General features: G+C 37.0%; 1 protein-coding gene across 1 annotated transcript; it reads left to right on the top strand.

Moving 5' to 3' along the window:
- Nucleotides 1-32: 32 nt before the first annotated feature.
- On the top strand, nucleotides 33-26,375 carry LOC121381328 (rho guanine nucleotide exchange factor 39-like). The gene is made up of 13 exons (XM_041510589.1): nucleotides 33-65; nucleotides 3,828-3,893; nucleotides 4,974-5,146; nucleotides 7,704-7,919; nucleotides 9,405-9,523; nucleotides 10,675-10,745; nucleotides 14,646-14,809; nucleotides 16,505-16,702; nucleotides 19,449-19,537; nucleotides 20,486-20,603; nucleotides 21,284-21,520; nucleotides 22,034-22,413; nucleotides 23,435-26,375. Exons 2-13 carry the CDS (start codon nucleotides 3,866-3,868, stop codon nucleotides 23,526-23,528), a joined length of 1,887 nt encoding a protein of 628 aa, XP_041366523.1. The 5' UTR covers nucleotides 33-65; nucleotides 3,828-3,865; the 3' UTR covers nucleotides 23,529-26,375.

Here is a 26,375-nt window from a genome sequence, read left to right as displayed (position 1 = left end):
CTGGGTGTTGTGGATTGGCGCACCACTAATACGGAATTGGTGTTGTTGTCACAAAATTTGAATAGGTAAATATCGGCGGAAAGTTTAAAATACAGAAATTAATGAAAATAGTGATACTACGACAATTTACCAGTGTACAGTATATAACAGTTTCAGTCAAACACATTTTAAATGTAGACCTATAACGGTGAAACAAATATGGTAACAACTATTTTCCACACAAGTATCGTAGGCTGAAAAGGTTTAGCTCAACCACCACCCCCGCCCTAGTTATCGTATCTACCCCCGCCCAATTTCAGTAATCCGAATGTTATTACGAATAACATTAGCATTTCATTTTGCAATTAGCCCTATCCAACTATATGCATATACACGCGGGTATATGTATGATTAGCCCGAGTACTCTGACTGTAAGAGAGCTAGACGGACATTTGGACATAAACACGCTCTCATTACAGTCAGAGACCAACCTATGTCTTTTTTTGGCAATTCCTGACTACCAAACGGTAGGCAACGAGTCCCGCTCTAATACCACAACAATCCAATGTTTGACGTCAAATACCTTTACATCAATCATTTTCGAGTTAAGTGATACAAAAAAATCCACATATTAATCACTAATACACTTACTACAGAAAGAAACCCGACAGCACCCACATTCAGTTACGCTTTGTGACACTCCGTCGCAACAATTGCAAAGCTCGTGATCTACGTCTCGAAATAGGTCGCCGAGCTTTGTAATTATGGCGACGGAATGAATGAATGTTTAACGACACCCCAGCACAAAAAAATACATCGGCTATTGGGTGTGAAACTATGGTAATGCAAACAAATAAGGTGATGATCAACATCAATATAAAAATTCAAGATTTAAATAAAAACAGTGTAAAGAACTGTGCACAAATAAAAATATCACAGATAGATATTGACTTTTCCTCAAAATTTCAATTTGTGCTATATTGGCCATGTTACACCCCTGCACCACAGTGAGGTTACAGCGTAGCTGAATGTGGGTGCTGTCGGATTTCTTTCTGTAGTATGTGTATTAGTGATTAATATGTGGATTTTTTTTTATCAGTTAACTCGAAAGTGATCGATGTAAAGGTATTTGACGTCAAACATAGGATTGGTGTGGTATTAGAGCGGGAATCTTTGCCAACTTTTTGGTTTTCAGGAATTGCCAAAAAAATACATAGGTTGGTCTCTGACTATAATGAGAGCGTATTTATGTCCAAATGTCCATCTAGCTCTCTTACAGTCAGAGTACTCGGCCTAGGTTAGGTGTATCCTGGCTTGAATGTTAATATTTCGTTGGACTAATCACTTAACATGTGATTATTACCAGGCCATAACTAGACTTTCAAAATCTGTAGGCCTACTTGGTTACAGGGCGTAACATGTTGAATGATGGTACAAAATTTATACCAACCCAAACCCTAGTTCATCAAGATCGACGTTAATCTTAATGAACTACCCAAACCCCACCCAGAAGTTTTTACAATTACCATCAACATCCAAAACGACAAAAACAATACGATATTTACGGATATACATTTTCCAGTTACAATACGTGAAACAAAATAGATTTCAATGCTATCAACAATGTGGAAATATAACAAATCCATTTTAGTATTAAACTAAAGTGAAGTACCCTCCAATAACTAGAAAAGAGTGCAACATTTCTAACTGCGTTCAGGCACATGTGCGGTTTGTCATTTTCTATTTTTAAGGTCATTACATGAATTTCTTTTTCTTTTCTTAACTATGCACAGTTGACAAACACTTTGTCCGGTCCGCGTTTTACCAACACCCATTGCTAAAGCTTGATGTCAATATTGATAGGCATTACGTTCATATCAGTGAATAGTTTGTAAAATATTTTAAATAAATTAATTGATTCTTAATAAACTCAACACTCAACACTCAACTTATACACTCAAAATTATTTATAATTATTATGAATGGATTATGAATACTATTCACTACAGAGGCACAAAAATGTAGCATACCTTTTGCAGATTGAATATAATATAATGTTCAAAATAAGTAAGGAATATTCAAATATAATACAATATAACAGACTATATATTAATTTTTATTGCAATAATAATTAATGGTAAAATACAAGCACTCATGTGACATGGGATTGGCATTAAAGATTATAGACAGGATAGTGATGTAGGTCCGGAGGAGACACAGATACGCAACGGGTTGTGCTTGTCAATTTGACATTTTTAATACTTGCACTAGTAACGGGTAAAACCCCTGTAGTTCGCCAAGCATGTACGAATTCGACGTAGCATGCTCCTGATTAAATGTCCAATAACATTTTGGGGATCTTGTCCCATTCCTCTTGGAGAGCGGCTCCTAATTCAGCCAAGTTGGTTGACTGATGTTGACTTTCTCGGAGACGTCATCCGATGATGTCCCACATGTGCTCAATAGGTGAAAGGTCTGAGCTTAGATGATGTTGTGTTGCAACAGATATGCAGTGACCAGTAGACTTCGGTGAGCACTGACATTGTCATCCTCAAAAAGAAAATGGTATCTAGCCTGATGTGCGAAGGACACATCGACCATACTATAATCTATCTTTAAAAATTTTTTATTTATTAATTTCCAAGATTTTAATGAACATACGTTTATCCTTGGTACCCTCTGGCGGAAACCCTGCATATGTACGAGGTGTGATTGATAAGCTAATGGCCTAAAGTAGAAGGAGATGCGATATCCAGTTTTGACTGATATTGTGTGCACTTCTTCTTGTTGAATGATTGCACAAAAAGTTTGAAGTTATTATCTGTTGTTGTTTTTCTGTTACTCCTTGACACTCACCAGTTCCTGAGAATTAAACTGAAAATGGAAAAAATCATCCATCTTGCAGTCATCCACAACCTCGGTCTCAAGGGTTTAACACCCAAGGAGGTCCACGGGGATATGGTGGCCACATTTGGGAAGGATGCTCCTTCGTACAGCATGGTAAAGAAGTGGGCTACTGAGTTGAAATATGGCAGGGAGAGCCTAGAAGACGATCCCCGTCCAAGAAGACCAGTCATCTCACAGGAGACTATCGCCAAGATTCATGACATAATCATGGCAGATCAGGAGTAACAGAGCGTTTCATTGCCACTAAGCTAGGTATCTCCCAGGAATGAGTCCATGCAGTCATCAACAACAACCTCCAATTGTCCAAGGTGTCAACAGGGAAAGCTGACAAGGGGAGGGGAGGGGAGGGGTGTGTGTGTGTGTGTGTGCTCTTCCACAGTGGCCATAACTGCCATCCAGGAATGTGGATTCAAACTGATTGAACACCTGCTTTATTCTCCTGATTGGCACCCTCTGACTACTACCTCTTCCCGAAGATGATGGGGCTTGGTTGTCGCCGGTTGTCGCCATTTTCCCTCGGATAATGATGTCATGGATGCTGTGGCAGACTTCCCAGAGGTCCTAGATGCCACCTTCTACAGGGAAGGGATACATATGCTCCATGACCACTGGACCATGTTAATGATTATGTACAAAAATAAATGTGTTTCATTTTCTAAAAGTTGTAAAACTGACTCGATCCTTCTACCTTAGGCCACAAACTTATCAATCACCCCTCGTACTTATCATTTTAGAGAGTTCATTTAGTAAATACCCGAGTTTGTAGTACTTAATGAATGACATTTTAATAAATGTAATGATGAGAGTGATTACCAGCTTAGCATCATATCAGGAAAATAATCTTAGCTCACTTATATTTTACTCAGGACAGAGACTGTTTCGCCTCAAAACATTATTCACAGAATAGATCCTTTAATTAATTTCCTTGTGTTTTGTTTCAGAATACTTAAATATATGTACAGTACCATAACAGGTTGACATGTTGTCTGCACGTAGCAGGTTAATAGGTGAGTAAATTGAGTAGTTGTTTAAATAATTTTATATTTACTGTTAATAAAATTATTTCTATATACTGGTCTGTGTAATGTATATATACCATGGTTTTTAAATTTTGTATAAGTGTACATTAAAACCACTGTATGCAGAAACAAATCCAGATCTATGTTAAATACACATGTACACGTGTAAATGCTTAATGCATGTATACACAAAGTTCCCTACTCTAAGTTATGAGTCTTGCTGAATAGAAACTGCTGAGGATTTGCCAAATGTCTCCCTCAGTATTGCAGGTCCAGTGAAACAGGCATATGGCTACACTGTTGTCCACCTCAACTATTCACACAAATCTACCTGTTCATACATCTGCATTAAATGTGTTGTGTTTCTTGTACATGATTCGGCATCTTACTACATTTGTATGCTCACATATAAACAGCATGTCATGACCAGCCATTAGATGTTAGTGTGGCAGAGATATACAGAACTTCACATACGTTGTTTTCGCTTCCTATTTATTGCATGAGTTTATTTTGCGCAAGAATATATACCAAGAGACCGCTATGTGGTCTCGTATGTTCTTGTGTAAAATAAACGAGTGCAATAAATAGGAAGCGAAAATAACGTATGTGAAGTTCTGTATTTATTAACCTTCTTTTATGTTTTACAAAAACAGTTTTTAATTTAACGTCATAACAACTCTTAAATTTATGTTTAATACTCCTTTCATGGATTTACTTAATGTTAAGAATCTTACTTTGTGGCAGCCTTGTGTAATGTTTCAATTACGATGTGATATAATTTGTAAATCATATATGACGTCAGTAACTAAAAGGCGCTAACTAGTAAAAATTAAAAAGGGAATTTCCTATTTAAAAGTTCTGGTCCAGATCGCACATGTGCAATACAAAATAAATTTATCACACAGTTTCAAAATGCCTTTATCACTATAGTAAGATTGAATAGGTATGTAATAAATTACGCTTACTAAAACATTTTATGCAGAATTGCATCTATGAGTACTTAATACAGGATGACTTAGATTACTTTTAATCTGGAGACTGTTTTTGTGTGCCATGATTTCACTTCAGCTCTGTCAAAGACGTCAGAGGGGGACAGTGAGGATGGGATCCTGTTTACAACCAGCTCCCAGGACCAGGAGGCCAAGCAGGAGGCCAAGAGGGAGCGGAGGAGAAGGAAGCTGGAGAAGGAACTGTTTGAGACGGAGCTGGCCTACATCTACCATCTGGAGCTCATACACAAGGTGTGGAGCACTGAGGGGGGTGGGATGTAGCCTAGTGGTAAAGAGCTGGCCTACATCTACCATCTGGAGCTCATACACAAGGTGTGGGGCACTGAGGGGGTGGGACGTAGCCTAGAGGTAAAGAGCTGGCCTACATCTACCATCTGGAGCTCATACACAAGGTGTGGGGCACTGAGGGGGTGGGACGTAGCCTAGAGGTAAAGAGCTGGCCTACATCTACCATCTGGAGCTCATACACAAGGTGTGGGGCACTGAGGGGGTGGGACGTAGCCTAGAGGTAAAGAGCTGGCCTACATCTACCATCTGGAGCTCATACCCTAGGTGTGGGGTACTGAAGGGGTGGGACGTAGCCTAGAGGTAAAGAGCTGGCCTACATCTACCATCTGGAGCTCATACACAAGGTGTGGGGCACTGAGGGGTGGGACGTAGCCTAGAGGTAAAGCGCTGGCCTACATCTACCATCTGGAGCTCATACCCTAGGTGTGGGGTACTGAAGGGGTGGGACGTAGCCTAGAGGTAAAGAGCTGGCCTACATCTACCATCTGGAGCTCATACACAAAGTGTGGGGCACTGAGGGGGTGGGACGTAGCCTAGAGGTAAAGAGCTGGCCTACATCTACCATCTGGAGCTCATACCCTAGGTGTGGGGTACTGAAGGGGTGGGACGTAGCCTAGAGGTAAAGAGCTGGCCTACATCTACCATCTGGAGCTCATACACAAGGTGGGGCACTGAGGGGTGGGACGTAGCCTAGAGGTAAAGAGCTGGCCTACATCTACCATCTGGAGCTCATACACAAGGTGTGGGGCACTGAGGGGGGTGGGGGGTGGGACGTAGCCTAGAGGTAAAGAGCTGGCCTACATCTACCATCTGGAGCTCATACACAAGGTGTGGGGCACTGACCATAGGCTACCATGCTGTTATACTTATCATTCTCTAGCACAAAATAATGGTTTTGTTAAATTCTCAAAATATGCGGAACTACTTGTTTATTTTCTCAAGAAGTAGGTAAATACTGTTATTTTCATTCTCTTCATACATGTATACATATGTACAGTAATTAGATCAGTGCAAAGTATTAATTTCTGTTTGCAATTACTTTATGGATTGTTTATATATTTGATATGGTGAATTAATGAAATATTATCCATTCAACTAATTGGGTTTTCAGTGCATTTGGACCCCACAAATACAACAACAGCATTTACTTGTCATGTCACACAAGCAAGAAACAATAAATAATGCAGTAAAATCTTGCCTAGTTGTCGACGCTATGGTGTTAAAGTTAATTGCAGGTATATGTGTTGCTCAGACTAGTACCGGTAATTAAATAGTCTTATTTATTTAGTTTGAAAGAGAAAGATATTACTTTTGAACTAGGAAGTCGTAGTTAATTTCTGGAAGGTATGGTGCACAGTTGTTTTATTGTATAACCTACACACAATAATGTTGTTTTTTATGAAAACAAATGCAGTGTGTCCACGTCTCCTTTATTTCATGATTCTACTAGATCTCCTTTATTTCTGCATTTTTATTGGCTTATTTCCTCACAACTGAGAGTGTAATTGTATTCAATTGACTTTTATACTTTCAAAATGAGCTGCTTATGCAATAAAACAATGGTTTATAAGAGTGTATTGTCTTTTTTCCCATTCATGTCTATATTAAGTCCTTAGGTTTAAAAAAAAAGGTAGGCAGGGCTGAATCATAATAACAGCCTTCAAGATTAGCGTCCTTGCCCATGCCAGCTATAGCTTTAGCCTTGTGCAGGATTGTTACAGGTAGAGGGCCAGTATCCAATGGGATCAGAGTACCGACAGGGGCCTAGGACGTCACACAGAGCACTGGCTTTTTTTTCTCATCAAAAACATTTTTAAAAATTGAAGACATCTGTACAGCCTGCCTTCGGCTACTGGTCCTCCATATGGTACTGGCCCTCTACCTGTATGTATTCTAGATAAGGCTAAAGATGAGGGTTGGGATATCCCCATTCAAGTTGAATTTGCATTGAAGAAAGAGAAAGGGCGAGGGATATACATTGAAATGTTGACTCTAGATGCTGTCAGAATGCATCTCAGGTTAACTTGGGTTTTTTTAATTTCGACAGACGAAAGGGTGGGGACATCCCCACCCTCTCAAACTCACCCCACACTGCCGTGTTGTGGCTGCAAATAAAGCCTATGGCTTTATGTCCCTTTATTTTCATTTTACATCTGTGGACACACTGAAATGCTATATTATCCTAGTATTTTATTTTTCACAGAAAATGACAACAAATGTGACAATTAGCTTGATTATTCTTGCATTTCAATGTAAATGTTAATACACTGTCATCACCAAGTAATTTTATTACTTTACACATTACTGACAGCAACCGAAAAGGAGGGTGGGATGTAAAATTCACAATCAATATTTACCAGACAATCATCATTTTGCATGATAATGTTTGTAATTTGGTATTAGGACCACTCCACTACTAAAATAAAAAGTCCTGCCTATGGTCGCAATAACGGGGTTTCCCTGTAGTTGTTACAGAATAACATTATGTGTCTATTTTCAGTACTTTGATTTCCCCCTGCGCTTTGCCTGTCTTATTCCGGAGGATGCCCATGCACGTCTTTTTAGCAATGTAGAACAGCTTTTGGAAGTGAACCGCAAGCTTCTTGATTTGATGGAACAGACATCAGTAGGACAAGCCTTCCGCCAGATTGGTCCGTTCCTCAAGCTGTACTCTACTTATGCTAATGGTCACGAGCAAGCTCTCAGTGTTTTACAGGTTTGTCAACACTTTTGCTACATACACATATTCACCAGGCCCTGTACAAATTTTTCTACCTATGGCGGATTTCTATGATTTCGGGGGTATTGCAGGGGTCTGCGGCATCCATGTGTAGCAGTCACTCACGAGGCACCCGTGGGTAAGCTGCAAGGGTACTGCAGTATAATCCTACGGACTCCGCACGGCAGTTGGACGGGAGCCGTGAGATCCCGGTACAATTTTTACACATCGTACGGGTCATGAAGAACTCGCACAGACGTCATAAGATATTCATACAATGATCTTGGAAATCATGTGGGTGCCATACGATTTGAGGGGCTATAAATTCAGTCCCAAAATCGTACGGCATCCGTACAAATGTTATGGGGGCTGTACTTGGCCTGTGTGATGCTATATACAACATGTCTACGGGTTTATGGCCAATAAAAATTTCTACGACACATCGGGAACATTTCACTCTGCGCTAAACGCTTCCGATGCACCCTACGGCGAGGAAAGAACGCCAAGGTGTCCGCAGGATAGCCACGACACCCATGCAGCTGCCCTGAGATTTTGAAAATTTCTCCTGAAATTTGGGCCCGTATGGGGCACCTTATCCTGAATCGGTGGATATGTGACAGGAGCATTTGCTTTTACTTAGTAAGAAATAATTCTTGAATTATTGTTTTCATAAATTACCTTTGCAATTGTATGTTGACTTATTTTAACAATATCAACAATTAACATGTATTATAAAGACATCTGTGCCAAAACAGCCCAAAATGTCAGAACCACAAATTGAATAAGAATGGAAATCTATGTCATTGGAATTGCAGCTAATTAAAAATAGATCATGTTGATAATAAACTGCATAAAAGTGAAATGTTGACAATTAAACTTTGTTTTGTTTTCTGTTTAATTACACCACTAGAGAACATTAATTTATTATAGGCTATTGGATCATTTGGTAATTTCTGATATATAACTTAGCTTAGAAGAAACTTGCTATAATGTTTCATTTGTAGCAAAGGATCTTTTATATGCCTCCCTGTCAGTAGGCCCATTGGGCTATTTCTCACTCCTGCCAGTGCACTACGACTGGTATATTAAAGGCTGTGGTATGTGCTATCCTGTCTGAGGGATGATGCATATAAAATATCCCTTGCTAATGGAAAAATGTAGTGGGTTTTCCCTCTAAGACAATATGTCCAAATTACCAAATGTTTGACATCCAATAGCCAATGATTAATAAATCAGTGTGGTATCATTAAACAAAACAAACTTCTTCTTTTATATGCCTTTCCCCGCAGACATGACTTCACATACTACAGCCTTTAATATACAGGGAAAAAAATCTTATCAGAGAATGGGTGTTCCGAGGACATTTGATCCTATGACTCCGGCATCTCGGGCCTGCACTCTTTTGATTGAACTAGGCCCATCCCTTTTTAATGTTGACAAAGACATTCATGAGCTAATTAATTCATGATGTTCATTTTTTAGGAGTGGAAACAAAAGAAACCTGAGTTCAGTGACTACATCAAGACGCAGGAAGCACGACCTGAGGTGCAGGGACTGACTCTGAACGCCTTGCTCATCACTCCGGTTCAGAGAATTCCACGGTAACACTCACTCACACATCATTCATTGAACACCCTGCTCATCACTCCGGTTCAGAGAATTCCACGGTGACACTCACTCACACATCATTCATTGAACACCCTGCTCATCACTCCGGTTCAGAGAATTCCACGGTGACACTCACTCACACATCATTCATTGAACACCCTGCTCATCACTCCGGTTCAGAGAATTCCATGGTGACACTCACTCACACATTCATTGAACACCCTGCTCATCACTCCGGTTCAGAGAATTCCATGGTGACACTCACTCACACATCATTCATTGAACACCCTGCTCATCACTCCGGTTCAGAGAATTCCATGGTGACACTCACACATCATTCATTTAATACCCTCCTCATCACTCCGGTTCAGAGAAATCTACAATAACCCTCAGTGTCCCTCACTTACACATCATTCATTGAAGCAAATCTTCTTTAACATTGCAGGGAACCTTTTGTTTTAAACATTTTGATTAGTGGCAGTTGGTGATCAGTTGAAAATTGAGTAACAATTACTATTTAATGTTTTATGTGTGTGGCGAATCATGACATGATACTGAACAAAATGTTCCCTGCAGTGCTATATTTCTCATTCTAGCAGGCACGAAAAACCTTCAGATGTTTGTTGAATTTCAGATTTTGGTAGCACCTGAAATGTGTTCCTGTTCTTTTTCCATGAGAACTGGGGAGGGACGTAGCCCAATGGTAAAGCACTTGCTTGATGCACGGTTGGTCTGGGATCGATCCCCTTCAGTGGGCCCATTTGGCTATTCTCCTTCCAACCAGTGCACCACAACTGGTATATCAAAGGCTGTGGTATGTACTACCCTGTCTGTGGGATGGTGCATATAAAAGATGCCTTGCTACTAATCGAAAAGATTAGCCTATGAAGTGCCGACAACAGGTTTCCACTCTCAATACGTGTGGTCCTTAACCATATTTCTGATGCCATATAACCGTCAATAAAATGTGTTGAGTGTGTTGTTAAATAAAACATTTCTTTCCTTATTCCATGAGAATTTCACATTACCTCTAGATTTCAAGACAGTGCAGAGTGATGAAGAATTTTTTGTGGATCAATTATAATAATAAGGCACACATACTGAGTAAAAAAGTAGAAAGTACACTTGTTCACTTAATTTTCAGGTACAAGCTCTTGTTGGAAGGTCTTTTGGAACACACACCTAAAGATCACCATGACTACCATTCTCTTCATGGTAGGTAATATTTTACCAGTCCTTGGCTTTTGAAAAACAAAGGCGAGTGAAAAATTGCACACCTCAAAACGCTTAGGCGAGTGAAAATCGCACTCATCAAAATGCTACGTTGAGTGAAAACCAAGCATTATTAATTTATGAAGTAATTGGTACATGTAAATGCAGAGACATATATTGCAAAAATTAACCAATAAACAAATAATGTTTTCTTCTAATTTTATTTTGTTTGGTTCATTAGTGTATTCTGACTTCAGGAATGGAGTTATAATTTATTAAAGTTTCAGGAGTAGTACTATAGAAATATAATTATGACATGTATACACTGATGCAGACACTTTGATTTTTTAATTACAATATGTACTATTCAAATAATTTGATGCACATAATTATATATATACCTTTTTAGTGTTAGGTGGTTTGATGTACGTGCAGCTAAACATATATAGGAATCGACTTGTCTTGAATTTCATTATTATGTACAACGAACATGATTAGGATAGTTGGGATGGATAAAAACCACTGGTTCCGAGGAGGTGGTTCATTAACTACGACCCTAGCATCTCTGGTGTGCACTACCGACTCATATTATTAAAGCATTTAAAAAATAACTCGTGAAATGTAGGCCTACAATTACTTCAATTGATAGTGTTGGTTGGGACATTGACATTCACTTGGCATTTTTACTTCAACAATTACGCAACCAGTCTCCCTCCCTCAACATTTTGTAACACGTCATTTGACCTACCGCTACAGGTTATGAACGTCTCTGACAGCGTTACGTCATTGATCTAGAACGGCCCCAATGTTGTTGATAAAAAAAGATATACAAACTCTGACAAAATCTGTCAAAGGATTTTATTCTAAAAATGGAATGCCATAATGAAGATAATAAAAACCCCATAATTTTAGACACCATCATCAATGCGTAATAAGTTGTCAAGTAGACCAGTGTGTGCTAGCAGACTTCCAAGAGTAAAAATAATCTGACCCCAATAGCTCTGATTGGTCAGTATGCCACAGAGTACTGCACATCAAATCATGTTTCAGTCACATGGTCTGTATGACTTTCTAACAAACGAAACAAAAATTAAATAGTCATCAATGATCATTTATTACTGTTACTATAGTGTGTACATATCTAAATAACATATGCACATGCATGAACCACTGGCTGAAATACAACTATTTAAATGAAGTTTTTTTTTTTTTTTTAATTTTAAAGATAAAAAAGATAAATAATAGACGTAAAATATACCTAGGCTTATTCCTACATACCTATTATCATTTATTTTGCTTCTTTTTATTATTCCTTCTAAATTTCATTTCTTTTTTTCTTTTTTAAACGATTACCATTTTTGGGACTAACACAACTACACATTTGTATGAATCGGCTTGTCTTGAATGTCATCTTTACAACGGACATGATTAGTACCACAGCCTTTGATGTAGCAGTCTTGCGGGAAGGGGGAACGGGTTATTGGCTGGAATAGGAACAACACAATGGGTCCGCAGAGTAGGTTTGATTCTATGACCCATGTACCTCTGGTGAATACTAAAGTAATGTAAAACAGACCTTGCCTTTTAAGGTGCGCGGGTGCGATCGCGCTCGTTCAGCGCACGTAATTTCAATCTGGCAAGTGTGAAAAATAATGCATGTTACACGTAAAATGTGTTGAGTGCGTCGTTAATTAAAGCATTTCCTTCCTTCATTCTAACCAGTGCACCATGACTGGTATATCAATGGCAGTGGTATGTGCTATCCTGTCTGTTGAATGATGTATATATAAAAGATCCCTTGCTACTAATGGGAAAATGTAACAGGTTTCCTTTATAATAAGACTATATGTCAAAATTACTAAATGTTTGACATCCAAATTAACTATAAATCAATGTGCTGTAGTGGTGGTGGTGTCAAACAAAACAAACTTTAACTTTAACCTGTCAGTATCACATGTCATGTCATAACCTGTCAGTATCACATGTCATGTCATAACCTGTCAGTATCACATGTCAAGTCATAACCTGTCAGTATCACATGTCATGTCATAACCTGTCAGTATCACATGTCATGTCATAACCTGTCAGTATCACATGTCAAGTCATAACCTGTCAGTATCACATGTCAAGTCATAACCTGTCCGTATCACATGTCAAGTCATAACCTGTCAGTATCACATGTCAAGTCATAACCTGTCAGTATCACATGTCAAGTCATAACCTGTCAGTATCACATGTCATGTCATAACCTGTCAGTATCACATGTCAAGTCATAACCTGTCAGTATCACATGTCAAGTCATAACCTGTCAGTATCACATGTCAAGTCATAACCTGTCAGTATCACATGTCAAGTCATAACCTGTCAGTATCACATGTCATGTCATAACCTGTCAGTATCACATGTCAAGTCATAACCTGTCAGTATCACATGTCAAGTCATAACCTGTCAGTATCACATGTCATGTCATAACCTGTCAGTATCACATGTCAAGTCATAACCTGTCAGTATCACATGTCAAGTCATAACCTGTCAGTATCACATGTCAAGTCATAACCTGTCAGTATCACATGTCAAGTCATAACCTGTCCGTATCACATGTCATGTCATAACCTGTCAGTATCACATGTCAAGTCATAACCTGTCAGTATCACATGTCAAGTCATAACCTGTCAGTATCACATGTCAAGTCATAACCTGTCAGTATCACATGTCAAGTCATAACCTGTCCGTATCACATGTCATGTCATAACCTGTCAGTATCACATGTCAAGTCATAACCTGTCAGTATCACATGTCAAGTCATAACCTGTCAGTATCACATGTCATGTCATAACCTGTCAGTATCACATGTCAAGTCATAACCTGTCAGTATCACATGTCAAGTCATAACCTGTCAGTATCACATGTCAAGTCATAACCTGTCAGTATCACATGTCAAGTCATAACCTGTCCGTATCACATGTCATGTCATAACCTGTCAGTATCACATGTCAAGTCATAACCTGTCAGTATCACATGCCAAGTCATAACCTGTCAGTATCACATGTCAAGTCATAACCTGTCAGTATCACATGTCAAGTCATAACCTGTCCGTATCACATGTCAAGTCTTAACCTGTCCGTATCACATGTCAAGTCTTAACCTGTCAGTATCACATGTCAAGTCTTAACCTGTCAGTATCACATGTCAAGTCTTAACCTGTCCGTATCACATGTCAAGTCATAACCGAACAGTATCACATGTCAAGTCATAACCTGTCAGTATTACAGGTCTATTTGTATATAAAAGATTCCTTGCTGCTAATGGAAATATTTGGCAGGTTTCATCTAACTTATAATTTAACTACCAAATGTTTAACATCTAATAACCGATGATTAAATAAATCAACGTGTTCTGGTGGTGTCATTAAACAAAACAAACTAACTTTTTATGGGGATTTGCCCATTTTAACAGAGTTATGGCCCTTGAACTTAGATATGACAATTTGTTGAGCTGGTAGGTACTGGGTTTGGAGCTCAGTACCGGCTCCCACGCAGAGCGAGTTTTAAGAACTCCATGGGTAGGTGTAAGACCACAAGACCCTCTTTTCTCTCACTAACCACTAACAACTAACAACTAACCCACTGTCCTGGACAGACAGCTCAGATAGCTGAGGTGTGTGTGTGCCCAGGACAGCGTGCTTAAACCTTAATTGGATATAAGCATGAAAATAAAGGTGAACTGTTGAGCCCTTTAGGGAACATCTATTGCTTTAGCAGTACTCTCAGAATATTTGTTAATCAACAAGGTTGTGGCTACCTGCATATCAATGCATGACCAGTGATATAAACAGGCCAGTGCTTTATTACCATATACCTTTGACATTAATGTAACATCATTGTTTGCCATTTTCACTTTCAGATGCAACATCTCAGATAGCGGATATAGCTATGTACATCAATGATCATATTCGTCAGCATGAAAACTTTGAGAAAATGCTGAATATACAAAAGAGTTTTGATCGATCGGCTCCCAAGATACTGACACCAGGCAGACAGTTCATCAGGGAAGGAGTTCTCAAGAAGGTCATTTAAAACACAAGTCATAGTTTTACTTTTATATCAATACAGATAATTGGTTTTACTTATTTTGGACTGAATTAGTCACATATAACTTTCATAAACAGCCGTGCATATTTAATAATTGCTTGTTTTTAACCACATGAATAAATGTTATATTTTGTCCCTTTGAAAGTCTAAAATGCATCTAAAATGGTGTCGTTATCACTTTTTGTAAGCTCGGACTGCTGTGTTTTAAGGAACACAAATATCTTTCAGGTTTATGCCAATCACTGAAACAAGTTTTGCTTAGCCTTTTTTACAGATGTCTTACACATAGTCCAAACGTTTGGTTAATATAACGTTTTATTTATGTTGGTATTTTCTTATCAATTATAGACTGTCATTGAGGGCAATATCATAAACTGACCCTTGGCCTCGGTCAATATCAATTTCGTCGGTCCATAAAACATGATATTGCCATCAATGACGGTCAATAATTGTTTTATTACATAATGTCATCCATAAGACTCGTACATTCCTGCTTTGTTTATCAGAATCAAAATACGCCAACGCTTATAATTTCCCACAATGCATTAAAACTTATGGGATTTAGTGACATCACGTAATCCTATGACATTGTATGACATGCAGAGGAATGCGGAAATAAACAGTTGAAACATTACCAAGACAAAAAATCATATTCGAGACATTATAACCAGCAAGAGTGCCAAAATCATATTAATAGCAAAATAAAACACAAAATGTGATAAATCTGAACATACATTTATACTAACAGTTACTGATTACCTTCAAATGCATTTTTTATTTGTAACATAAAATCCTGTGAGTGCCGATTCCAACTGCATTTTGATGTATCATGTACGTTTCTAAATCTGCGATATATTTCATACAAAATTTGACGATTACTGACCTTGTTTTTGTTGTATTTGCGGAATTAAACTCGGTATGACTAAAGATGTTATCTTTTTGCTGAAGGACAGCAAAGCGTTTTGTCACAAGTTTGTGCTTGTTTACATTAGAATTAGCAGTTGACATTGCATTATGTTACCTACTCATTTATTAGATAGAATTTTGTCTCATCTTTATTTTCATTGGTCAGGGCAATATCACTTTTGATGGACCGGTGAGACCGTCTCAGGGCAATATCACTATTTACGGATGGTCATGTGACTGGTTTTTGACCAATAAGAATAGAGATATATTTTCATTATGTAATAATAATCAATATATCACAAGAACCGTAACTCTGGACAAACTCGGTCTACACCAGCACTCTGTCTAAACTAGCATATTTTTTCAATCCCAAGTCCACTGTATATGTATTTGATAACAGGTAAAATATTTTTAATACAATGTCACAGACAGAAATGAAACACCTCGTATGTGTGTGTAAACAGCGATGGAGACATAGATTCTATTATAGTAAACACATTGACTGTGTATTTAATGTTCTGGATTAATCCTACAATGTCCTAAAATTTACAATCTCTCAAGTTGTAAGAAACATCATTTCACAGAAAGCTTATAACTGTTCCTTTTGTGGGATGATGTATATTGTGCTGAACAACACAATATGAATATTAAGGGATAATAAATTTAAAGTGCTTTGATTTTTAAATTGCCTAAATAAGCCATAATTTAGAAGTTAGTAGTGGTGTAATTTTCTTCATTTTGATATTGAATCACATATTTCAACAGGTTGCTCGCCGGACTGGGAAAGCTCAGGAGAGAATGTTTTTCCTCTTCTCGGACGTGCTTTTGTATGGCAAGCCGAAGCTGGTGGACAGTGGGAAGAAGATGTATTCGTGTTGCTGTGTTTTGCCTTTGAAACACTGCCACGTGGAACCCGTTTTCATCACTAACCTGCCAAAACTCGATGGTGGAGGAATGTTTATGGTTAGCTTTTTCATTCTAATTTATGCTACTTGATGTCAGTATTATAAAGTGACTTGTAACTGAAATGTGGGTTGAAGTCTTCTGGAATATATTTTAACTACAAGGATTACTGAGTGTAGTGGCAGGCTTAAAGCGGCATAATGGACCTGACACTTTACTTAGTAATTGTTTCTTGTGAAAAGTAAAAATTAGTCCTTGAATTACATGTCAACAACAACAAAAAACCTGCAGCATTTTGTCTGAATTCAGCTTTGTTGGTGTAAATTATTTTCACGAAGTAAACTGCATTTGGTGTGACATGCTGAAAAATAACCTTTATTTAAAGTGCTGTGCCAGATGTATGATGTATTGAGCTATATCAATCAAGATATTATTTAATATGATTAGAAAATAAAATTAAAAAAAGTACAAAAAATTATATACCGGTATATTTACCATTTAAAAATATTCCCCAGAAAAACAGAACCAGCTGAATTCGTTTCGGGAATTTCCGTAAGATTTGACCTGTGATGTCACGAAGGGAACACCTTTCGATAGTCAGCGCCATTGTTCATTGCTTCTTTTGTGTTTATTATGGTTAAACGGCGTGTTGTTGGCGGCTGTAGCAATACAAAAGCCGATAAATTTAGTCTTCACGCATTTCCTAGTAATATTGCTGTGAGAAAGCTGTGTGTGAATTTGATTAAAACAACGTGGGAATACTGGACAGGAAGAAAATGCCGGAGACCGTTGCGACAGCAGACACTAGTTTCGATTCGTCCGAACTGGCTTGTCTGCTTAAGCGAGGTATGGGAATACCATGTGTTATGATTTTTAAAAAAAGATACCGTACCAACAATTTTTCTGCGACACAAAACAAATTACAACAAGCCGACGCCATCCACACCGAAACGACCTTGGGGTGCATATCGTCAATGTCCCAAATTGCGTTATGCTTTCAACTCCGGTCAGTTTGTTTTCTCATGCACGGTTTGTGCAATCATTGAGATCCGATTTGTTGTCGTTTGCATCTCGTTCATTTGTGAGATTTTTCTTTACAGTTCGAGAACATTAAAACAATAAAATACAGACAAGTAAGTATCTATAGCCTAGTCCATCCCATCCTACAAAAATGTAGGGGTTTTTTTTTTAAAAAAAAAGAAAAAAAAGAGCTAATTTTGTATGCATCTTAGAAAACAATCGGCTCCGAAATAAATGACTTGTAAATTCCATAGTATGAAAAAAGGCGTTCCCTGTAAAACAGACTATAAATACATTAAATTAATTTTACTATACCTCCCACAGAGAAAACCTTTTTTCATACTATGGAATGTGCTATAAGTTATTTATTTCTGAGCAGACTGTTTTCACAACTGCACACAAAAAAATAGTATTGTTTTGTTATTTCCAGAACACTTTTACTTTTTTTTTTACGTCAAACTAAACTGAAATTATTCACACAAAAAACCATGTTCATAGATAGATGGGACAGACTAAAAGTCGTTTTTGTTTATTTTTTAAAATTAAAATAAGTTATTTATTTCTGAGCAGACTGTTTTCACAACTGCACGCAAAAAATAGTATTGTTTTGTTATTTCCAAAACACTTTTACTTCTTTTTTTTACATCAAACTAAACTGAAATTATTCACACAAAAAAAACCCCCATCTTCATAGAGGGATGGGACGGACTAAAAGTCGTTTATGTTTATTTCTTAAAATTACCGATATCGGGTCCACTTGACTCGTAGAATTCAAGAGTTATTTATCGTCTTTTCTACTACATCACAAGTATTAGAACATACAGTGTAGCAAAATAATTCGCACGAAAAGCTAAAGAACAAAACAAGAATAAAAGTTGTAAATTAGTGGTAAGCTGTCTCCACGACCATTTTCATCGTCATCTGTCAGGCCGGTGGTTCGTCGAAAGATGTTCCAGGTTCAAACTGATAAGGCATTATTTGCTGTGTTGCACAAATATTAGTCCAGTCGTCATTACTACACTATTCATCATTGAAAGAAGAATCGCATGATCAAGCTTGGCAGTCGCTGTCGGTCCCACTTTCGCTTGCTCTGGAAGTCATCTCGTGGTAGGTTTCTGTGAAGCGCGTTCCATTCGTGACGTCACGGCTATTCACAGGCAAATGTTTTTGCCGAGAATTTTACTCGGTTGTTTCCGGCAGTGTTCTACGGGAGTGATGTTTTAATACTTTTATGGGGCATTTTCGTAATTTTTGATTTACATATTGGTGTAAAATATTATTGCAATGAATTAAGAAAGCATTTAATTGTGGAATTTGAAATTTTAGTGTATGGTCTGGCACAGCACTTTAAGTTTAGTATAGAGATGTCAGCTTTGTTAAGATGACTTCATCGTTTCTTTTTAAATCGGTATCACATCCCCTGCATATTAATATTTACTAATTTACATTATTACAAATCTAGCAAGGGTGACTAACACTAATGACATTTCAGTTTGAATTTGAATTGCAACACCATGTTGACAAAGAACTTGCTGCAACTTTAAATGGTAAATATTTTCTTTATATGTTATTTTTCACCAAAGATTCTTGAAGCCACTGTTTATGGCGAGCAGCAACACATTTAAGGTTTGATATTCACAAGTTATTATGCAAAGATTATATGTCGAATCGATTAATTTATAGTTATGACCTACAAATGCATATAAGAATAGCAAAATTTGACACTTGCAATGTTGAGAATGCACCTGTAACTAAAATATATGTTCTGTTTTTCTCTCTTGAACAGATTTCCTGCAAAGATGAATGTTTGCTGTTGTATTCTGATGACACACAAAATGCCAAATCGTGGACTGCAGATGTTAATAAAGCAATTTCGTAAGTAGCTTTTGTTTTGAGGCTTTTTTTTAACAATGGTTTAAAGCACCACTTGACGTAGGGGGCGGGACGTAGCCCAGTGGTAAAGTGCACACTTGATGCACGGTCAGTTTAAGATTGATTCCTGTCGGTGGGCCCATTGGGCTATTTTTTGTTCCAGCCACTACTGGTATATCAATGTCTATGAGATGGTGCATATAAAAGATCCCTTGCTGCTAATAGGAAAATGTAGAGGGTTTCCTCTCTAAGATTATATGTCAAAATTGACCAAATAATTGACATCCAATACCCGATGATTAATAAATCACTGTGCTCGACATGTCCTGTGTTTGGGTGTTAGGTTGTGCAGCCATGAAAACTGTTACCTAGTCAGTCATTTTTTAAACTTTATCTGTTCCAATCATTAGTAATGACATTTGTATTTTAAATTCTCCTACTTTTTTTATAAGAGTATATAACATAGATATGCTTAAATAAAATGGATTGGTAGCATGCCTTCAGAGTTGTTCTCCTTTATGAAACATGTTTGACACCACTTAAAAGAATTGCCAGGGGTGAAACAGTCCACCAACGGCAATTTTAAGTGACATTTGCAGCAAATAAACCTGACTGAAAGGCTATCTTGTTACATGTAGACATCTTTTAAATGTTAAATATTGGCAGATAATGTACACCAGATGTATACATTTCGCCATTATTGAGGCGATGCTCTCTACCTATGGTAATTAATATCTTAACGACGGCAATTGCTGTTAGTGCCGCCGTTAAGTTCGAGCCCTGCACTTTGTTAATAATAGAATTAGATGTTGTTACATTTGACCAAATTACAGAGTAACAAAAGCAGTGTAGTAATTTATGGAGGATTAGTGAGTGTAATAGGAATGAGTGAAGTGTTGTCCTGTGTGTACCTTTTAAACTTGGCCATATTGTTTTGTGTTTATCTTACAGAAAACTGTGTACTGATCGCAAGACTCTCAGAAAACCCAGCAGTAACATAATGCCACTGAGAGGCAAGTCTCTCCGCCGAAAAACACGGGCAGATAAAAAGGAAGAACTAAGTATCAAAGTAAATTATTACTCAGTGTTCCGTTTAGTTATTCTCTTAAGTTCTTCCAAGCAGAATCTATTTTAACTTTAGAAGCAAAAACCAAGACTAATAAGAGTTTTCTTCTTGTTTCAGCTAAACTGTTTGTTTTAAATTATTAGTAAATTAAACGTCTGTAAGAAGACCAGTTCCTATGTAGTCATTACTGGTGATTTATTGTCAGTTCATTGTATCACATAACATGGAACATTGCAGTTCAGAAGTCAAATGTAATGTCCATTGAGACAGAAGCAGACATGTTGTCTTTTCATTGATTATAATAGAAATATAAGTAGTGATTACTTATTTTTACAATATATATATATATATTGTTCCAAGGTTTAATCTTCAGTGAGTTCCAAGGTTTAATCTTCAGTGAAAGACTCACAGTAAACCCCTACTTTTAAGGACTAGTTATTATCTTTATCCTGCAGACCACAAATATTAAGTGGAAAAGCTGTTATTTCTGTTTTTCAGCCACATTGTACAATGACCTAGAAGTCAAATGAGTGATTATGTAATGTAGCTATACGAGTGTCGTCACATGAGTGATGTCAAAAGTCATATCCTGCTACTATACTTTGTCTGGCCTCCTAACATATTTTGTCAATAGAAACGATGATTGCAGGATAATAATTTTTATGTATATATGTTTTTTTAAGAGTAAGAAAGTGATGACTGTGAAGGATGGTGATGACTTTGTGGTGAACTGCTCTCCAATTCGAGAAAGACTAGAACCCATGTGTGACCGGATAATGTCTGCGTGTGAGATGGATCTCAGCGGCTGTCTCACTCCACAGAGGTGTCGTGTCAGTCAGGAGTCGGATGAAAACTATGACTCGTCCAACATCGGAGTCACGGAGACACGCAGCTCACCGGGCAGAGCAGTGCAAGAAGAGGTTGGTTTATATAGCACCCAAACCAATTGATGACATGTGGGCAGTACTTAAAGATAATATATATGAAGTATCATACGGGTTGATTTGACACTTTCAACAAGGAGGGGAGGCAATCGACAAGCATTGTCAAAAATAATGAGAATAAAAACTCAGAATAACTGTTAATTCCCTTGTGTTAGTCCAAGTTAAACTGGATTGTAGGCAACAACTGGACTGACCATACAGTTTTTTCCATGTTTAGAAGTCTTCGTTTTGAAGGACATGAGTTCCAATAAAACTGCCCGATTTCACTGTAGCCTGAAAGATTTATATTCAGACAGCAAAGTTTTATGAGCACATGCTAGGAATTTATTTTTGTGACCGACATCATTAATTGTTTTGTGCAGGTATCTTTTACTGAAGAATAAGGCAAAGCAAATTAGTGCACGTTTTTTTCCTCATTACTTTAATTTAACAATTAATGAAACATCCCAGCTTACTGAATATATCTGTTATTTTTGTCGTTACATTTAGGCATCAACAAAATCTTCCCTATCCGACAGTTCAGTAGTGCTGGAAGATGCAGCTCTCTGTGATGTATTTCCATTAACTGAATACCACCCTGAACCTTCCACCGACCACCGCTCTGAATCTTCCACTGAACACCACCCTGTATCTTGCACCAACCAGGACCCTGACTATTTGACCGACCAGTGCGCTGGATGTTGCACCGACAGCCCAACCGAATTAACAATGGATGTGTCTCCGAGTGACTCCCCTGCAAGAACCGTGTCACACGGCGAGAGAATGTCCACACTGCCTTGGAAGTCTCCTCACAGATACCCACCTGCACGGTCACAGACAACTACAGCTAACACCAGTCTGGCCTCCTGCTTTCGCAAACCTATCTTACGGTAAATAGTTCCTGTAGGTAGGCTGTATGCAAGACGCCATGTTCACATATAATACCAACTTATCTCCCATTGGCCAAAACTTTCAACATTTACAAATTGTTGGTTTCAAACTTTTTATGAAGCATGGTATGATGTGTCCTTAAAAGAACCTGTAAAGTACCAATGAATTAAAAAACACTCAAAACCCCAGCTAGAATTAGTGTACACTCCCATACTTTCGGTAGTTATGCTCTAATGTTATATGTTTTGAACCTTTCGTAAACTGCAGGTGAGATACCCTCACCTGATGTCGCATGTCCACACATCGTATACTGAAAATAATAACAGAACAATCAAAAAAAGATTTAATAACAATACTGATAAACTTCCGTTTCGGTTTTTCTGTAAGAAGTACCTGAGAATTTTGAGTTGAAAAAGTTTTTTTTGACAAATATTTTTGCATGATAACAGTGCGGAATTTTTTTGTAATTTTGAGGTTAATTATGAATGCTAATTTTATAATAAATTTGATCGTTTTACAAAATATGAAATATTGGCTTATGAATTTTATTTTGTTTAAAAAACATACTGATCAGTAGAACACAGTAATTGAAAATAATAGGCGTAATTATTGGACACAAATGTGCATATGTAAATCTGACATTATCAATTTGTTGGCATAATTATAAAGCACATTAACAGCTCTAAAATATAAAACTATGAACATTATTTTATGTATTTATAAACGTTTTAAGTGAAAATGTTTGAATAACTGTTATAAACTTGTACTCCTAAACATTTAGTTTTTTTGTTTTTTGATCAAATTAATTAATCCAGTAGTCTGAAGATTACGAGAGCTTTAACCCAACTTGATTTCAGACAATTTTACTGACAAGTAATACAACTACATGTATGCTCGGAAACATCTCCCATGTTGACCCCCCTCTCCCCATTTTATTACCTTTAAAACAGAAATCACTTATTGATGGTCAACTGTATGTATAATATTTTATATAACCGATATGTAAATTATATATTCCAGGATTCTGCGTTCGGGAAGAAGTGTGAAGAGTGCATGTAAAATACACAGAAGACCTCAGTTGTTACCTAAAGCTCTGAGAAAAAGAGTTCATTAGCCATAGAGCAGAGCTTGCAATGTGTAATGCGGTGGGGGGATGGTCAAGGGTGCAAGAAGAATTTGGGAGGGATGCAAAGGGTTTATGGTGTTAAAATTGGGAATGAAAATTATCAGTATTACTTTAGCAAGGAACCAGCTGGCAATACAAGATGACAATGCTAAGATGACAAATGTTGTGTTTGGGGGTGGGGGTGGGGGAGGGGGAGGGGTAGGTGAAAGGTAGTGGGAAAAGATAGAAAAAAAAGTTTATATGAAGCACTGGAATAGTTTTCAAATTGTTTGCTTTGTTTATAGTGCACAAACTGTTAATCTTATTGACTTGTCGGTTACTGTTAACAGTCTGAAGATTACCTGTCAATGACAGTTTACCTTTTAATAAAAGCATTTGTTTAATGAACCTAACACATAATATGAAGTAATAATTAAATTTCCATTACATTCATTACAACATAACGTCGTCACATTGGTCCAGACGTAGCAACGGGAGTTTGTTCAATTCTCGATGAACGTAAAAATTATGTCGTCAGGAAACGTCATATCTGATGACGTCATTTAATATGGGCACGTTGTCTTATTGAGCACTATTATTTATCAACCAAAAGTAATTCAAAATAAAGTACACAGTTTTAGTGCTATTATTAGCAAGTATGATTCACACAGTTTGCAGATGATTTTTTTGGTTTATACCCCGTTGAACGTAAAAGAAATAACAGACAATCCATAAATGTATTTAAGTTGAGATCCAGGCCTGTAGTTAGCGGGTTGGCAAGGGCAAAACAAATCTGGTAAATGACATAACATGACGTTTTAAGTATGTAACCTCTCTGAAATGGCTTCAAAATGGTATTTCAGAGCTTCTAGATTTAAAAAATTCTTGTAGGGGCATGCCCCTTTACCCCCTAGTGTCTTGCGCCTTCCATCCTGGTTTGTTTCAAGAATTCATGTGCCCAAAAAAAAATCCTAGCTACTGTCCTGATGTCAGTCTTAATATATTTTTATTACAATCCTGCAAAGTTAAAAAAATACTAGACTCTTATTGGTGTTCATGTTTCATTTGTTCCTTTTTTGTGCCTCAATTTTATGTTCATTATTTTACTAAAACTTTTATTTAAAAAAAACAACCCCAAAACAGTCACATGACAAAACTATTTGTTTTTAGAATTCATGGCTAGCTCTGTGTGAGCAGAAACTTTCGCCAAATTATCTATTAAACTTTAAAAAATAGCTGAATCCCAGTTATTTTTAGAACAAAATATCAATTATTACATGCATTTATTTAACCAAATTGAAATAAAAATCTTCAGTTGGTGAATTTGGTGGGTGCCAGAGCTAGCGTGGGATTTGCCTGATTTTTGCAATGTTATTTTAATATGATGGTCTAATGTCATAAATATTAGATCATAATGAATACTTTTATTTTACTGTACAAGATACTGATATAATTATTGATATTAAAAAATGTTTTTAAAAATTATTTTCCTTATGAATTTATCTTGTAATTCTTATTGTAAACTATTCTAAATTAGATGCCCGAGTATTACATGTAGAGTTGCAAACATTTGAAAATCGATGTATGATAGTCTATGAAACAAAATACTATACTGCTTGTTAGTCATTCACTAAACACAGTAAAATAACAGTGCATCCAAAAACAAAAATAGGGTTTTGGATATTTATATATTGAATGGTTCACACAGCACTCCAGCACTATAAATAGGAATACACAAAATAATGTATGGCTAAAAATTGGGTATGTCTGGGTGGGGATGTGGCCAACAACTTCTTGACAGCACTGACACTATAAATAGATCTACACAGAATATATAATTTGTGGCCATATGCATGACACAGGCGATAATTTCGTTTTTAGTTGTTGATGTAGGCAATCATAGAACCACACGTTGTTTGACTTTATTCAATTTGCTTGCATACACTTGACAAAAACAGCACAAGATGACATAAACCTAATAGATCTCTGTAGATATAGAACCATTGCTCCAAACCTTTAGGCGACATCATTCATAAAATGCACTCTGACCACTCTTGAATTTGAAATTTAAACAAGTTCTTTTAATTAATATAAAATATAATTTTATTAAATATTATTTTCTGGTACTTTGTACCCCTCTCATGCCTAGTGTTCAATATCCCTTGGACTTGATGTAAACGTTTTTACCGTTCAAGGTTCAGGCACTAACGTCCCTTTAACTTGATTCTTCTGTCAACATCTCTTCACTGTAGCAGGATTGCAGGTTGCACAAGAAAACGTCTTAGTAATTTGGCGAATTTGCTCAAAAAATCTTTGGCCAAGTGTAACCAAATGAAAGATTCTGGTTGCTTTATTGTTATTTTTAACAACTTGTCAATACTGCCTGTATTGTCACTGCATTATGTTTGGTTTTCTCAGACATAGTATAATTTCCATTCATTCCAGATTTATACTCATACAATTTTCTACAGTTACTGCATAGATTATTAATGTATTTGATAGTTGTTACAGATTCCCAGATTCCATAGATGAGAGTCTTCCAGATTTATCCTGTATTATGGAATTTAGCACTGCCCAATGTTTTTTCTGGGTACAAGTTATGTTCGGGCTGACTTAATGAATTTAAATATCTTTGGAAGTGAAAATAATTTTAAGGATTTTTTTGCAAGAGGCATTTTCATCTATGAGATTCGTAGTGATATTTATAAAATTATCTTTATATATGTATTTAGTATTTAAAAAAAAAGAAATTAGATTTTTGTTTTTTCTATTACCGGTACTTTGTCTACATACTCAGTATTTCCAAATGCTTTATAATGGTAGTTTTGTTGATTATAATAAAATTTTAAAATGTTA

This window comes from Gigantopelta aegis, chromosome 9, assembly GCF_016097555.1.
Source record: "Gigantopelta aegis isolate Gae_Host chromosome 9, Gae_host_genome, whole genome shotgun sequence".
Taxonomy (NCBI): domain Eukaryota; kingdom Metazoa; phylum Mollusca; class Gastropoda; order Neomphalida; family Peltospiridae; genus Gigantopelta; species Gigantopelta aegis.
Note: the sequence above shows the minus strand (reverse complement) of the source record. Positions and strands in the feature narration are given on the sequence as shown.